General features: G+C 42.4%; 1 protein-coding gene across 2 annotated transcripts in view; it reads right to left on the bottom strand.

Annotated features, from left to right (window-relative positions):
• LOC109927300 (mucin-5AC-like) overlaps window positions 1–15,780 on the bottom strand; it is a 61,448-nt gene extending 45,668 nt beyond the window's left edge. For both annotated transcript variants that reach the window (XM_048613853.1, XM_048613854.1), the window contains exons 1-3: window positions 13,634–15,780; window positions 5,274–5,413; window positions 1,985–2,148 (exon numbers count right to left, since the gene is read on the bottom strand). In XM_048613853.1, the coding sequence (XP_048469810.1) occupies window positions 1,985–2,148; window positions 5,274–5,413; window positions 13,634–15,641 (2,312 nt within the window). In that variant the 5' untranslated portion in view covers window positions 15,642–15,780. The remainder of the gene's footprint in view (window positions 1–1,984; window positions 2,149–5,273; window positions 5,414–13,633) is intronic.
• Between the last annotated feature and the right edge of the window lie 391 nt (window positions 15,781–16,171).

Below are 16,171 nucleotides of genomic sequence, written 5' to 3'. Positions count from 1 at the left end.
AGCATCCCAACTTTAGTAGCTCTATTGCGAAGGGCCATATATTCAGCTGTTAGGATCCTCGGGCTCTGGAAATCTTTCATAAATTTCTCTATCTTGCTAATAATTTCTTTTTTAAGGTGCTTCTTAATACCTGGCATTTTGGCCATTCACCTCAACATCTCTGTGTGGCCTGTCATAAAATACTTTTCATAATAATCCTTTGATACTAAAAGGCAGTATACTAATACAAAGAGTTGTTGCTGTCCAAGTTGGTAGGCGGCGTGACCAGAGATTTTCCTCGCCAACATCTGACCTCACATAATGAGACTTCATGAGTCAACGCTGAAGCCCTCAAAACCACTTCCTTCTAAATGTATACCACTGTGGCTGGCGGGTCAGACCTGCCGATTGGACAGGCCATATCTACAACAGTGATGGAGGTGTCTGGAATGTTAGCTGAAAGCTAACAGTAAGATGATGTCATGCTGTTACTTGGTATTGCGTGGGATTGTTCTCTCAACTTTGACAGACATGTTGATGTGAAGGATTTTATAAGGCTGACATTGACTTGGTCACATGCAACAGTGGATGCTCTGTTCAGTTCCCTTTTTAATACAATTTTTGCAACAGGTTCATTAATCTGAGAGGGTTACAAACCCTTTCACTGAGCAGTTAAGAGAGTCAGCAACATTGATGTCGGTCTGGATTTGCAGACACTTGGACTGGGATGTTTCCTTCCCTAAAGCACTCTGGTGAACCAATGAATTTTTACGACCACCTGGTAATTTTATGACCGCCATTCTAATATTTACTTATTCCAAATTTAATAATTTAAGGGGTTCAATTTTTCCAAGAGTGCTGATGGGTTTTGAACACAAATCCCTGGATTATTAGGCCAGGAATGTAACTCACATGCTTCTGTACCCTAAGACAGTTAAAGCCTTAGGCACCCAGTTACTTGATTGAAAACACTGGGAGACTACTTGGAAACAGTCATGACAGCAGGTTTTACCTACAACAGAGACACTGGTTGGGCTGTTCTTATGCTGACTGCTGAGCAGTGGCATGGTAGATGAATCTGATGAGGCAGCTTTCCTCTTGAGTGTCTGCATATCCTGTCACTCCAACTAAGATCCTTAAAAAGATTGAGAACAAGCAGACACTAGGGTTCAGCTCGATTAGAGGGAATTCACAGCATGTTCAGGAGAAACAGTAGGGCAAACACCAGCTGATCAGTGGCATGGTTTGTCCATTATAGACGGAATTTTCAAGTTACACTGTTCTGTACTCTCCCTACCTGTGCAGCAAAACCCTCTCATATCACTCTCTCCTTTTCTTCCTGCGCTCATTGGGACAGCTCATCATTCTGTTGTATGCCCACCCTAAAGTGGAGCAGCATGCAACAGTAAAAACTGCACAATTTGGCTGGAACATTAAGGGTCACTCAGCTTGAGCGGTCCTAAATGACTGCTTCAAAATCTCTTTGCCAATATTCTGTGTAGCCCTTAAATGTAGTTTATTCATTCACAAGGCCACTATAGTTTGTTTGCTTTGAAAAAGTAAAGATGAGCATCACACAATTAATGTGTACAAAGCAAAATATGACAGAAGAACAAGTTCCACTGGTATCTAAAAAGCAATACAGCATCACAAACAATTGACTACTTTTGAAACAGAACATTGTCAACTGCATAGTGGAAATCCTATAGTATATACAAGACCCAAAATATTGCTATATGTGTCCCATGCAAATTTTATCAGAATTCAATTAATGCAAGTTTTATACGGCATATCAAAGTATGGTAGGTGCTCTTCCACAAAGAATCAAGTTTTCTACATGGGTAAATAAATGAGCAATTAATCACATTATCATTAGTTGGAAGTACTACAGCAAATTTAGTTATTTTGGAAGTGAAGGAAGAAAAATTGAAGTTTTTGATTACGAAAGCATCAGAGCTTTAAACTTAAATGTATTTTCTCTATTAAATATAAAATACATATTTACCTGCCACCAAAGGCAATCACTGCACAACTTTTAGCATCAAGATCAGTTTTCAGCTTTGTAATAAGAACCACATAATCTGCTAAAGTTTGCTCCACTGTTAAAAACTCCATGTTTGATCTTTCATATGATTTTTTGCCAAAAGGAAGGGATTTTCCATAGTATCGCTGCAGAATTAAAATAGAAAATGTTTGTTTTGGTTACAAACAATTAAATATTTACAATTAATTGTTTAAAAATAAATGACACCATACCAACATTGAAATGAACAAGGACTCTGAGGTTTAAAAATAATTAGTACTTATTAAATAAAATGTAACAAAAACAGAAATTGCCGGAAAAACTCAGCTGATCTGGCAGAATCACAAGCATCTGTGTTCCGAAGAAGGGTCAGTGGACTTAATGTTAACTTTCTCTCTACAGATGGGTTTATTCAGCAATTCATGTTTTTGTTTGAGGTTTAGTCTGCAGATTTGTTTTATTTAAATAAAGTGTAACCCTGGCTGCGAGGTGATGAGAAATGGGAACTGAATATCCAGGGGTATCCAGTTTTTGGGAAAGACTGGTAAAGGAGGAAAATGAGGTGCGGTAGCATTGTTAAAGAGAAACATTAACAAAAAAGTAGGGTAAGATATTAGTTTCGCTGGAGTGGAATCTGTACGGGTAGAGTTAAGAAATATGAAAGGACAGAAAACAATACTGGGGACTGTGTATACACCCCCACTGTAGTGGTTATGTTGGGGTTGGCATTAAACATGAAAGTAGAGCTGCAAATAATAAAGGTACAGCTGTAATTATGGCCAACTTTAATCTGCAAATAGATTGGGCAAATCAAACCAGTAACAATACTGTACAGGAGAAAGTCCTGAAGTATGCATGAGATGAATTTTGGATCAAAAAGGTTGAGAAACCAACCGGAGACAGGTAATCTCAGACCAGGCACTGTGTAATGAGAAAAGAAAAATCGGAAATCCCACTGATCAAGTCCCCTTAGGTCCTGAGTCTGAATAGAGGTAACTATGACAATATGAGGCATGAGCTGACTACAATAAATTAGGGAGCATTACTTAAAGGGATAATGGTGAAAAGGCAATGGCAAAGGTTTAGAGTGCATGGCAGAACTGCAACAATTGTTCATTCCTGTTGGGTACAAAGGTAAAATGGAAAAGGTGGCAGGCTGTTTGTTATGGACCAGATCAAACCCTCTCAAAATATATTAAGAAGATAGTCTAGACCCTGACGTTTTCTTATTTTAAAGGTAAGTGGAAGGTGTCACATTCCAGATGCAATTTGACTGGTCAAACTATCAGATTTGAATAAAACATACTTTATTCATACAGTACAGTTAAAATTAGAAATTTGAGTAACTTAACTCCGGTGGAAAACTTAACAGAAGACAAAAATGTTTGTGAACACAAGGCCTAATAAGAGAGGGGAGACTAAAGAATATCAGTATTAGTGAAATACTGTTGCAGAAATTGACTGAATTAAATAAAAACCGAAAGAACTGCGGATACTGTAAATCAGGAACAAAAACAAAGTTGCTGGATAAGCTCAGCAGGTCTGGCAGCATCTCTGAAGAAAAAAAAAATTAACATTTCGGGTCTTCCTCCAAACTGAGGATTCGTTCCTCAGTTCCTCCATTCTCAGGAACGGTTACCTGACCCAAAACGTTAACTCTATTTTTCTTCACAGATGCTACCAGACCTTGATTTAATTAAAGGCTGACAAAATCCTTGGGGCCTGACAATCTACATCCCAGAATACTTTCAAGATCCTATAAACTCTGGAACAGCTCCTAAGGTATGGAGGGTAGCTAATATAACCTTACTATTTAAAAAAAGGAGATGGAGAGAAAACAGGGAATTATAGACCAGTCAACCTGATGTTAATAGAAGGGAAAATACTATAGTCTATTAGAAAGGTTTTAATAGCAGAGCATTTGGAAAACAATACCAGGACTGGACAGAGTCAGTATGGATTTACGGAAGGGAAATCAAGCTTGACAAATTGGCTGGAACTTTTCAAGGGAGATAATGTGGGTGTGGTTTACTTGGACTTTCAGAAAGCATCTGATAAGGTCCTACATATAAAATTAAAGCAGATGGGGTTGGGATAGTGTACTGATATGGATAGAGAACTGGCTGGCAGGCAGTATCAAAAAAATGGATCATTTTCTGAGTGGCAACCAGTGATCAGTGGGGTACTGCAGGGATCAATGCTAGGACACCAGCTTTCTTACTCTTCTGAACTCCAATGAGTATAGGCCCACCTTTTCATCATAAGATGACGTCCTTATTCCAGGAATTAATCCAGCAATATTTTCTGAACTGCTTCTGATGCAAGTACATTTTGCCTTAAAAAGGAGACCAAAATTGTGCACACTACTCTAGGTGGTCTCACCAATGACCTAAAAGGTTGCAGCAAAATTGCTCCACTCAGACTCCTTCCCATATTCAACAAAAGATCAACATTTTATTTGCCATCCTGTCAACTTGTTGCATCAGCATTTTGTAATCCATATACAAGGACACATAATTTATTGCTCACGATCTCTTAGAAAATATTTATTTTCTTATGATTTACCTTATGAGCCATGGAATATTTTTCCAATTACCCATAAACAATATGACAGTTTACTGAATTTACCTGCACTTCAATACCAGTTGTTCGCAATCAGTATTCAAGTCAAGTCTTCAACTGGGCATTTATGGAATGCTGTAATAACATTTTAAATTATTGAAGAATTGGGACTTAACTCCAGAGATATGCTAAACGACCTTTTGAAGTTCAAATCTACATCACATGGACTGCTGCAGTTCAAGGCTGCATTCATCACCACCACCTTCAAGGGCAACTGGAAATGGACAATGAATGTTGGCCCAGCCACTGACACAAATTTTTATGAATTCAGCTTCTCATCAACTTTGTTATTTATTCAAAAATGGTGAAGATTGTTGGGTTTCTGCAAACCATGCTGCAGCTTTGTAACGCTATACGTACTGGGAGCATGGCCATATAAAGTTCATTCTAACAAATGATGCAACAATATTTACCATATTAAAACAAACTAGGGCAAAGAATATAATGAATTGTATCCAAAGTGGAAGTGACTGTTAAGCAGTTTGCTTAATTAACAGATACAAAATGAACTCCAGCTACTTAACATAACCTTGCCTGGTCAAAATCCAACTTTTGAACTTAATATTGCACTTTTTGATAGGCTGAACCTAAGTCCAAAGTAATTTTGAAATCAGTAACTTTTAATGACCAAGACTAGGGTGAAACTTACATGCTCAGCAAAAATGACTAGGGCCTGCTGCTCAGATGCTAATTCAATGACGAACCTAGAGCTATTGGCAAAATCCCATATGTCACCTTCATTTCCAGTATACAGGAATATTGGTCCAAAACTCTTGCTCCAGAATTCATCTGTACATAAAAAGACAGTAATTAGTTACAGCACATAGCTTTCTTCAAACATATTATTTCATTATCACTGGGTCAAGATCTTAATAGTCCCTGCTTAACAGGTTCATTGGATTTTCCTATGAGGAGAGATTGAGCAAGTTGGGCTTGTAAATATTAATGAGTTTAGAAGAATGAGAGGAAACCTTATTGAAACAGAAAAGATTCCTAGGAGGCTTGACTGGGTAGATGCAGAGAAGCTGTTTCCCCTTGTGGGAACAGTCTAGAGTAAGGGGGCATAATCTTAGAGTAAGGGGTCGTCCATATAAAACGGAGATGAGGAGAAATGTCTTCTCTCAGACGGTAGTGAATCTGTGGAATTGTTTTACAGCAGCGATCTGTCAAACCTGGGTCATTAAGTATTGTTAAAGACAGATTTTTTTTAAATCTAAAAGGGATCAAAGTTTCTGGGAACAAGGCAGGAAAAGCAGAATGAGGATCATCAGATCAGCCATGGTTTCACACAAAGCATATCTGATAGGCCATATAGCTTCTGTGTCTAATGGTCATTGTTCAACAGGTAGCTCCTCTTTATCTGCAAGATCAACAGGGATAAGAAATAATTGTCCGAGCTGCTCATGATGCCCATATTCCAAGAACGAATCTCTTAAAAAGGTATCCCGTTTAAATAAATGTTGCACAAGCTGCCCATGCGTGCAATATACCCATACAAAGCTAATGTATAAAAAAATTCACATTTGCTCTTGGAATGTGGTTATCACTGGTAAGGCCTTTATTGTTTGAGCATTGACAAATTATCCCTAAACTGAATAGCTTGCTGCCCGTTTCAGAGGGCTGTTAAGAGTTATCAACTACGTTGCTGTGGGTCTGAATTCACATGCTGGGTCTGACCAGTTAAAACTGCAGATTCACTTCCGTAAAGGGCATTAGGGAACTGGATGTGTTAAAATTATACTAGAAGGACTTTAAATGGAACAGGCCTTAACCGTTATAGACTTGTAAAATTATAAATTTTCAGCTTAAAGGATCTAAGCACAAAATAATGTACTGATCAGAGCTTGATATACCTCCATCATATTTTTTAAAAAATGACTTTCAGCAATTCAGTCCTAGATATAGTTGTCTGAGAAAATTCATGTCTGTTGTAATGCTACTTCACAGTTTTATTTCAAAAACAAACTAAAATAGGGTCTAGGCCCGAAACGTCAGCCTCTCTGCTCCTATGATGCTGCTTGGCCTGCTGTGTTCATCCAGCCCTGCACCTTGTTGTCTAAAATACATTACTACTGGGGTAGTTATCGAGGAAACCAATATATTTATTTACTAGAACAAAAACAAAATAGACTTCAAGTGCCTTTTGAAACAGAACGTAACTACTGCCAAAATGTAGGCCTTTATTCTGATTAAAAGGAGAATTTTTTTCAATTCATTTAGGGGATGAGCACGTCTCTGGCTACGTCAGCATTTATCGCCCATCCCTAATAGCCTAGAGGACAGTTAAGAGTCAACCACATTGCTGTGGATCTGGAGTCATATGTAGACCAGACTGGGTAAGAATGGCAGATTTCCTTTCCTAAAAAGGACACTAGTGAACCTGATGGGTTTTTGCAACAATCAAAAATGGCTTTATGGTCATCATTAGACCCTTAATTTCAAATACTTTATTGAATTTAAAATCCACCATCTGCCGTGGCGGGATTTGAACCCAAGACATAACTCAATTCCTGGATTAATAGTCACACGACTCCACAACAATAGTCTCCCCCCAGATGATGCTGAAAATTCAGCATATTTGGGGCTTCTTTCTCTGTTGAATTACCTGGGGTTCACAGGCTTTCACAACAACATTATTTGACCCCCACACCTGTTTATTCATGAAGACATCATTTACTGCACAGCCCCTATCTGATTCAACAATGACCTGCTGAACATTTTGGAATAGTTCTATTTTATCATATTAACATGACACAGCTTTTGTTTCTTTCCACGTGATATGTGGTCATAATCAGACAATTCACTTCTCCAAGCTTCTTAGCTAAACTTCGGTACAAGCTACTGAATTGGGTGTTTTAAAGAGCACTAACAGTTTCATGACTGAAAGGTTCAGGCACCAGCATGTTTATCTGTGTTATGATGCATCACAGTGTGGGAGATTTTGAAATGTTCTCGGGCCACTTCGTGACAGACAAATTTAACTCAACCAAAATAGAAAACGTATGGACTGAGGAGTGACAGATAGAGTTTAATTTGAATAAATGCTGGCTATTGCATTTTGGTAAAACAAGCAGGACAGGACTTATACATTTAAAAGTAGGGCCTTGAATATTATTGTAAAACAGAGACCCAGGGGTTCAGGTACACAATTCTTTTAAGTTTGTGTCATACGTAGACAGATGATTGCGAAGGTGTTTAGCATACTTGTCTTCATTGCAACTCTTTTTCAAAGAACTGAGCAATGGCATGTTGAGGTTGTACAGAATGTTGGTGAGGCCTCTTCTGGAGTGTTGTGTCCAGTTCTGGTTGCCCTGCTATATAAAGGATATTAAGCTGGTAAGGGTTTAGAAAAGATTTACTAGGATGTTGTCAGGAATGGAGGGTTCGAGTTAGAAGGAGAGCCTGGATAGATTGGGACATTTTTCACTTGAGCATAGAAGGTTGAGGGGGCGACCTTATAGAGGTTTATAAAATTATGAACAGCATACAAAAAGTGAATGGCAGGTGTCTTTTCCCTAGGGTGTGGGAATTTCAAGTCTCAGGGGCATATTTGTGGGAGAGAAGAGAAAGATTAAAAAAAAAGACTTGAAGGGTAACTTTTTTTAAAAATAGGGAGTGGTTCATGTGTGGAATGAACTTCCAGAGGAAGTGGTGGATGCGGGTACAGTAACAATGTTTAAAAGATATTTGGATATGTACATGAATAAGAAATGTTTGGATAGATGTGGGCCAGGCACAGGAGGTGGGACTAGTTTAGTTTGGGATTATGGTTAGCATGGACTGGTTGGACTGAAGGGTCTGTTTGCGTGTTGAATGACTCTATGATAAAGACAAACCTCAAAATATTCAATAATTGAACTACATCATTCAGATTTCAACAACACTTCCAGGCACCCCAACTCTTCCCCGATCACAGTAACTAATTAAAAAAATCTCAATACCAAGTGATCTGCTGTGCTGCAATACACCTTCATTTAGGCATTCAACAGCCTTCCTTCATCATCACTAGGTTAAATCAGAAATTCTACACCCACAGTGCAAGTCATTTAAGATATAAACAAAATAAACTTTTAAACAAACTTTAGATAAGTGTAAAAAATGAATCAATAAGCGGGCTGGGCTGCCAGATGGAACAGACTTTTTTTTTAAATTCACTCCTGGGACATGGACATATTGCTTGTCCCACTTTGCCCTTGAGAAAGTAGTCGTTAAATGCCTTTTTGAACTGTTGCAATCCACATGGTATAAGTAAACCATAATGCCATTAGGAAGAGAATTCCATGATTTTGAACCAACACCACTAAAGGAACAATAAGATTTCCAAGTCAGAATGGTGAGCAGCTTGGATGGGAACAATGCTCTTGTCCTTCTAGATGGTAGTGCCTGAGAGTTTGGAAAATATGGTCCATGGATCTTTGATGAATTTCTGCAGTTTTTCTTTTATATAGTATACAGTGCTGCTATTGAAAGTTGGTGGAAGAATGACTAAGTGTTTGTGGTTGTGGTGTCAATTAAAAGTAATGCTTCTTCCTGGCTGGTACCAAAAACCTTGCATGTTGTTGGAGCCACACTCACCCAGGCAAGTACAAATAATCATCACGCTCCTGACTCGCGCCTTGTAGATGATGGACAGGCTTTGGGGAGTCAGAAAGTGAGTTATTCACTTCAATATTCCTAGCCTCTGACTTGCTCTTGTAGCCACTGTGTTCAGTTCAATTTCTGGTCGTGGCAACTCCCGAGGATGTGGGGTTCCAGTTATGGTAATGCCATGAAATGTCCAAGGGGTAGTGGTTAGATGGTCTCTCATTGGAGATGGTCATTGCCTGGCATTTGTGAGGCACAAAGGTTAGTTAACACATTTCAGCCCAAGCCATTGTATTTGGATTTTGTATTGTATTGGAAATGGACTGCTTCAGTATCTGAGGAGTGTACAACGGTGCTGAAAAACATTGCACAATCATTGCAAGCATCCCCACGTCTGACTTTATAAGACCATAACATATACAAGCAGAAACAGGTCATTCGGCCCATCAAGTCTGCTCCATCATTCGATCATGGCCGATATGTTTCTAACTCTTGATCTCTTTACTAATCAAGAACCTACCCGTATCCTAAGAATGGTCAATGACTTGGCCTCAACAGCCTTTTGCGGCATTGAGTGCCACAGATTCACCACCCTCTGGTTGAAGAATGAGGTTGTGCCTCTGGTCCTAGTCTCTCCTATTATGATGGAAGGAAGGTCATTGATGAAGCAGCTGGACAATGTTGGGCCTAAGAAACTAACCTCAGCAACTCCTGCAGAGATGTTCTGGAGCTGGGATGACTGACCTGCAACAACCACAACCATCTATGTGCCAGGTATGACACCAACTGGCAGAGCATTTTCCCTAATTTCCATCAATTCCAGTTTCACCGGGACTCACTGATACCACCCTCGGTTATAAAGGGTCTTGATATCAAGTGATGTATTTCTCACCTGACCTTTCTTTTGTCCATGCTTGAATCAACACTAACAAATTCAGGAGTTGAGTAGCTCTGACTGAACCCAAACTGGGTGTTAGTGAACAGGTTCTTGCTAAAGCAGGTGCTGCTTGATAGCATTATTGATGACACCTTCCATCACTTTACTGCTAACCATCAAGAGTAGACTGATGCAGTTGACCGGGTTGGATTTGTCCTACTTTTTGTGTATAGGCCTTACCTGAGCAACCTTCCACAAAGCTGGATAGATGCCAGCATCTTTGCTGTACTGGAACAGCTTCGCCAAGGGCAAGGCACGTTCTGGTGCATGTGCTCGGTCCTACAGCCAGAATGCTGTCAGGACCCATAGCCTCGGCAGTATCCAAAGCCTTCAACAATTTCTTGATATCACGTATAGTAAATCAAATTGGTTGAAGATTAGCATCTGTAATGCTGGGGACCTCTGAAGGAGCTGAGATAGATCATCCACACAACGCTCTTGGCAGTAATTTGTTGTGAATGTTTCAGTCTGATTTTTTTTATACTGATGCGCTGGACTGCCCCATCATTGAGCTGCCTCCTCCAGAGAGTTGTTTAATTGTCTCCTACCATTCATGATCCGATGTGGAAGGACTACAGCGCTTACAGCTGATCCATTGGTTATGGGATCATTTTGCTGCTTATGATGTTGGCAAGCAGTTGTTTTGTAACTTCACCAGGCTGACGCCTCATTCTTAGGTATGCCTGGTGTTGCGCCTGGCATGCTCTCCTCCACCCTTAACTGAGCCATAGCAGATGGTAGTGGTGGAGTTAGGAATATTTACTTTTAGTTTAAAATAGAGCTTTATTTTCAGCATAAAGAGTACAGTGGAGTAGGGTATGCCGTGCCAAGGCTGTAGATTATTTTGGAGTATAATTCTTCTGCCATTGCTAGTCCACAGCGCCTCATAGATGTTCTGTCTTGAGTTGCTAGATCTGTTCAAAGTCTAACCCACTTAGCACGTTGGTAGCATCACACCACACAGTGCAAGGTATTTTCAATGTGAATACAGGACTCTGTCTTCACAGAACTGTGTAGTGGTTACTCTTACAGACCATGGACAGATGCACTTGCGGCAGATTGACAAGTTGAAATATTTTTCTCTGTTGTTGGTTCCCTCACCATTTTCAGAATTCCCAGTCTAACAATAATGTCATTTAGAACTGGACCAGCTTGCTGAGTCATGCTGCTGCCGAGCCACTCTTCACAGTGGACACCAAAGTCTCCCAGAGTACATACTAACCCCTTGCCACCCTCAGTGCTTTCTCCAAGTGTTGTTCAACGTGGAGGAGCAGTGATCCATCAACTATCCGAGGATGGTACACGGTAATCTGCAGGAGGTTTCCCTGCCATGTTTGACCTGATGGCATGAGACTTCCAGGGCAACTCCATCCCAATTGCATACCGCTGTGCTGTCACCCCTGCTGGGCCTGTCTTGCTGCTGGGACAAGACATATCCAGGAACGGTGGTGGTGTCTGTGACATTGTGTGTAAGATATGATTCCGTGAGTATGAATATGTTAGGCTGTTGCTTGAATAGTCTGTGTGGGAATACTCTCCCTATTTTGGCACTAGTCCCCAGCGGCAAGGAGGACTTTGCAGGGTTGTCTGTGCCATTTTTATTTCTTATGTCAGACAGTCTGTCCAGTTTAATTTCTCTTTTGAGACTTTGTAGTGATTGTTACAACTGAGTGGCTTGCGTGGCCATTTCAGAGGACACAGTTGAGAGTCAAGCACATTGCTGTTGGTCTGAAGTCACGTGTCAGCTAGACTAGGTAAGGATGGCATATTTCCTTTCATGGAGGACATTAGTGAACGAGATGGGTTTTTTTTTCCATTTCCGGTTTCCCTGTGATTAGACTTGCAATTCCAAACAATATTTTGTTACATGCAAATTCCACCATCAACTCAGGTTGCCAGAACATTACCCAGGTTTTCTTGATTAACTGTCAATAATACAACTAGGACACATCCTCCCCCTCTCTGGGGAATTCACACTAAAATGGCCTGGTTGTAATGTACAGCTTGTTTCCGTCTCATACAATCTATGCATTACCACAGTGAACATTAAAACAAGGACACCAGTCGTCTACTATCATTACTATCATTATCTACTAGGAACGAAAATAAACACAGCCTTCTCAGGATCATCCATATGGAATAGGCAAATATTAAGAAGTGCTCAAAACCAGCTTCAAATAGTTAGAGTTATAACAAAATATTTGAACATTTTTCTTGGCATTCTGCCCTTTACACTGCTAAATAATTTAGAATGGCTTAGTAGTGCATTAGTAAATAGCTGTTTAATTCAATAACCCTTTATTTTTCAATTTTTCCCAGCATACAATTTTTGACTTTCAGCAACTTACCCTTGCAGCAACTTTCCTTTCAAGAACTCAAGATGGTGTTAAATTGGCAGGTAAACCAAAGGAAACCTTTTTCATTCAGTATACGCACGTACGAGACAAGAAAGTAGCTTTCCAACGAAAGGAGCAATAACCTTGTCTGGACGTGTATTCTCCTTGATACCGGAGCGATAAAACCAACTCTAGTCTTTATGATAAAGGAATGGAGACACTGAAGAAGGTGCAGACAAAGATGGTGCAAAAACTGAGAAATTAGAAGAGACTAAACATACTGGGCTTCTTTACACAGGAAGAAAATTGAGAACTGGTCTTGGGCCTCAATTTGATAAAAATGTAAATATGCTTCCTACCTGGGAGAATCCAAAACCAGGGGCCATAAATATGCTAGTTACTAAAAAGAAATCCAATAAGAAGTTCAAGGGCAACTACTCAGAGAGGGTTAAATTGTAGAACCTGCTATCGCACAGATAGCTGGGGCACACAGAACAGATATATTTATGGTAAGTTAGGTAAGTACTTGCATGGTGGCTCTGTGGTTAGCACTGCTGCCTCACAGTGCCAGGGACCCGGGTTCAATTCCACCCTTGGGCAACTGTCTGTGTGGAGTTTGCACATTCTCCCCGTGTCTGTGTGGGTTTCTTCCAGGTGCTCCAGTTTCCTCCCACAGTCCAAAGATGTGCAGGCTAGGTGGAGTGGCCATGCTAAATTGCCCGTAGCGTTCAGGGATGTGTAGATTAGGTGGGTTATAGGGGAATGCTCTCAGGGTCAGTGTGGACTTGTTGGGCCAAAGGGCCTGTTTCCACACTGTAGGGATTCTATGAATAAAATGAACAGAACAATTCATTGAACAAACAATGGGAAAAGGTTTGTTGGAGCAGAAAGACCAACATATAAAGTTGTTGGACTTGATCTTTTCTTAAGCTGTAATTATCATGCAAGAATCTGTGGCATTTGCTCCTTCTCCCATCCCAACCTCCATAAGATCAGCTAATTTACTAAATAGCAAACCAGCATGTTTAATGATGCAAACATCATACTGACTGGTTGATTTCACTCAGTAAATGTATTAGGACGTCAGACGCTGTTCTACCATTAGCCTATCAGTACCAAAATGACAACTCAAAAGTAAAGCTCCTCTCTCACCGGAAAGAAGATATCTTTGACGATAGAGTTTTTGATGGGAGGTGAAACTGAAATGGTCCACAAGCTGATCAAAATACATTTCTTTGAATTGTGGTTCTGGGACCGTTATTTTATCCGCAACATTGGTAACACTTATTCTTTTGTCACTTATGTCAAAAGTGTCTTCAACTTCAGAGTCCGTCTCATCACTATTAGTTGTGCCTTGAGTGGTCAAGATAGCAGCTGGTGTTTTGGTGGCAGACTCTGTCTCACTAACACCAATGACCGGAACAATGATGCCAGCGTTGACACCCTGGACACTGACGGCTAGGACTTCAGTGACTGCATTGGTCTCAGTGATGTTAATTACTGGAGCACTGGTGTTGGTGACATGATCCAGGGTCCCGGTGCCCGAGGTTTTGGAATTGGTGTCTGTACTCGTGATATTGATGACTGGGGCATAAGTGCCAATGACAACCTCCTGGACACTAGTGCTTTGGGCTTTGGAATTAGTGTCTGTAACTGGGATGTTGTCTTCAAAATTAGTGTTGGTGACAACCTCCTGGCCATTGGTGCCTGAGGCTTTGGAATTAGTGTCTGTACTTATGATGACAACTAGGACATCAGTGCTCGTGACACTCTCCTGAACACTGGTGATTGGGGCTTTGGTATTACTCTCTGTATCTGTGATGGTGACGACTGGGACATGGCTGCTGTTGTTGATCTCTTGGATGTTAGTGCCTGGGGTTTTGGCGATAGTGTCTGTATCTGTACCATTGATGACCACAGCACTACTGTTGGTGCTAGTGTCCTCCATGCCAGTAAGTGGGACGCTGGTGACGATGATGACTGAGGTTTTGTTGTTAGCGTTTGTATCCGTGCCACTGATGATAATAACACTACTACTGTTGCCCAAGTCCTCGACGGCATTGCCTGGGACCTTGGTGTCTGGGGAAGTGGTCGTAGTGTCTGTATCCGTGCCACTGACAACCAGAGCACTGCTGCTGGTGCCTAAGTCCTCGACGGCATTGCCTGGGACCTTGCTGACGTCTGAGGAATTGGCGATAGTATTCGCATCTTCGACGCTGATGTCATGGCCACGAGTGACATTGTCCACCTCCTGAATGCTGATGCCCGGGACACTGGTATTGCTGCCAATAATTTGTACGGCCACTGGAAGCTCATGCTGCTGAATGGCGCTCGGGTTCTGATCGACTTCCTTGACGAGGAAGAACACGTTTGGAGATTTCGTCCCGTTGTCACCGGCGGTTTGGTCGACGGGCGGCGGCTGGCTGCGTGCCTCGATCTGGGATTTGGATTTCTGCTTCTTGGGTGGTGGGCCGCCTTTCTGCTTGTGGGGAGGGGCTTTCCCCTCCGCCTTGGCGAGCGACTGTTTCTTGCTCTTGAGCTTCTGCTCCTTCCCGTCCAGGACGAGGATCGATTGCGTCGGCGACTCCAGCAGCAGCAACGAGCCGGGCTCCGATGGGCTGCTGGGGGTCAGCTCCTCGATGATGAGCAGAGGAGGGGGCATGGTGCTGCTCGTGATCTCCGGACTGGGCTCAGGCAGCTGCATGACGATGGTCTCCTCCACGAGGGAGGCCGCAGCGGGCACCTCCAACTGGGGGCTGGTGCTGGTGCTGTTCGTGGTGGTGGTGGTGGTGGTGGTGGTGGCTGTGGCAGTGGCGGTCCCGGTGCCCGACGATATCTTGATGAGGTAGGGGTGCCAGGTGGGCTCGGTGGCGTCCGCCGTGGATTGGCCGATCCCGTTCTCCGTCGACTCCTCCATGTCGATCTCGATTTTCAGCGGGGACGCCCCGCCGTTGCTCTGGGCGGCGGGGGAGGACGAATCGGGCGTGGTACTGTTGTCTCCTTCCTCATCGTCCGCCTCGATCATCAGCGACGCAGTGTCGCCATCGGACTGGGTAGACTCCGCGTGAGACGGAGATGCCCGGGCTGGGACCACTCGTTGCCCGGACGGCGCCGTCAGCCACAACATCAAGAGCAAACGGAACGACCCGCTCCACTTCATGGCGGCTCCAGGGTCCAGGCGACCCGCACGTGACAGCGCCCCAGCCGCCGCCGGCACGTGACCAACCGTCAGCCCATTGTTGTCAGGAGTTCGCTGTTGGGCGCACGCGCAACTCTCCGTCCCGCCCGCACAGATGTACTGCGCTCCGCTAGTGCGGCTGCGCAATCGCCGCGGCAGCCGCTGCGATCGACAACCTGCTGACTTCCGGCAGCTGCGCAGTGTTATCAAGGCGAGCCGGCTATGACGACTGCGCAGTGCTATCAAGGGCGAGCCGGCTATGACAACTGCGCCCTGCTAGGAAGGGCGTGCCAGCTACTGCGCCTGCGCACGAGGAGTTGAGGCACCACGTGGGAACATCATCCCAAAATTAACATGTCAAGTTGTAACTCTCCAAAACGGAGCGAAGAATTGCGGGTGCTGAAAGATCTGAAATAAAAACAGAAATTACCGAAGAAACTCAGCATCAGTGGAGAGAACAACATAGAGTTAAGCTTCGAGTTATGAAGAAGAGTCAGTGGACTGGAATCATT

The sequence above is a fragment of the Rhincodon typus genome, chromosome 28, assembly GCF_021869965.1.
Source record: "Rhincodon typus isolate 14 chromosome 28, sRhiTyp1.1, whole genome shotgun sequence".
Classification (NCBI taxonomy): domain Eukaryota; kingdom Metazoa; phylum Chordata; class Chondrichthyes; order Orectolobiformes; family Rhincodontidae; genus Rhincodon; species Rhincodon typus.
This window is presented reverse-complemented; position numbering and strand designations above follow the sequence as displayed.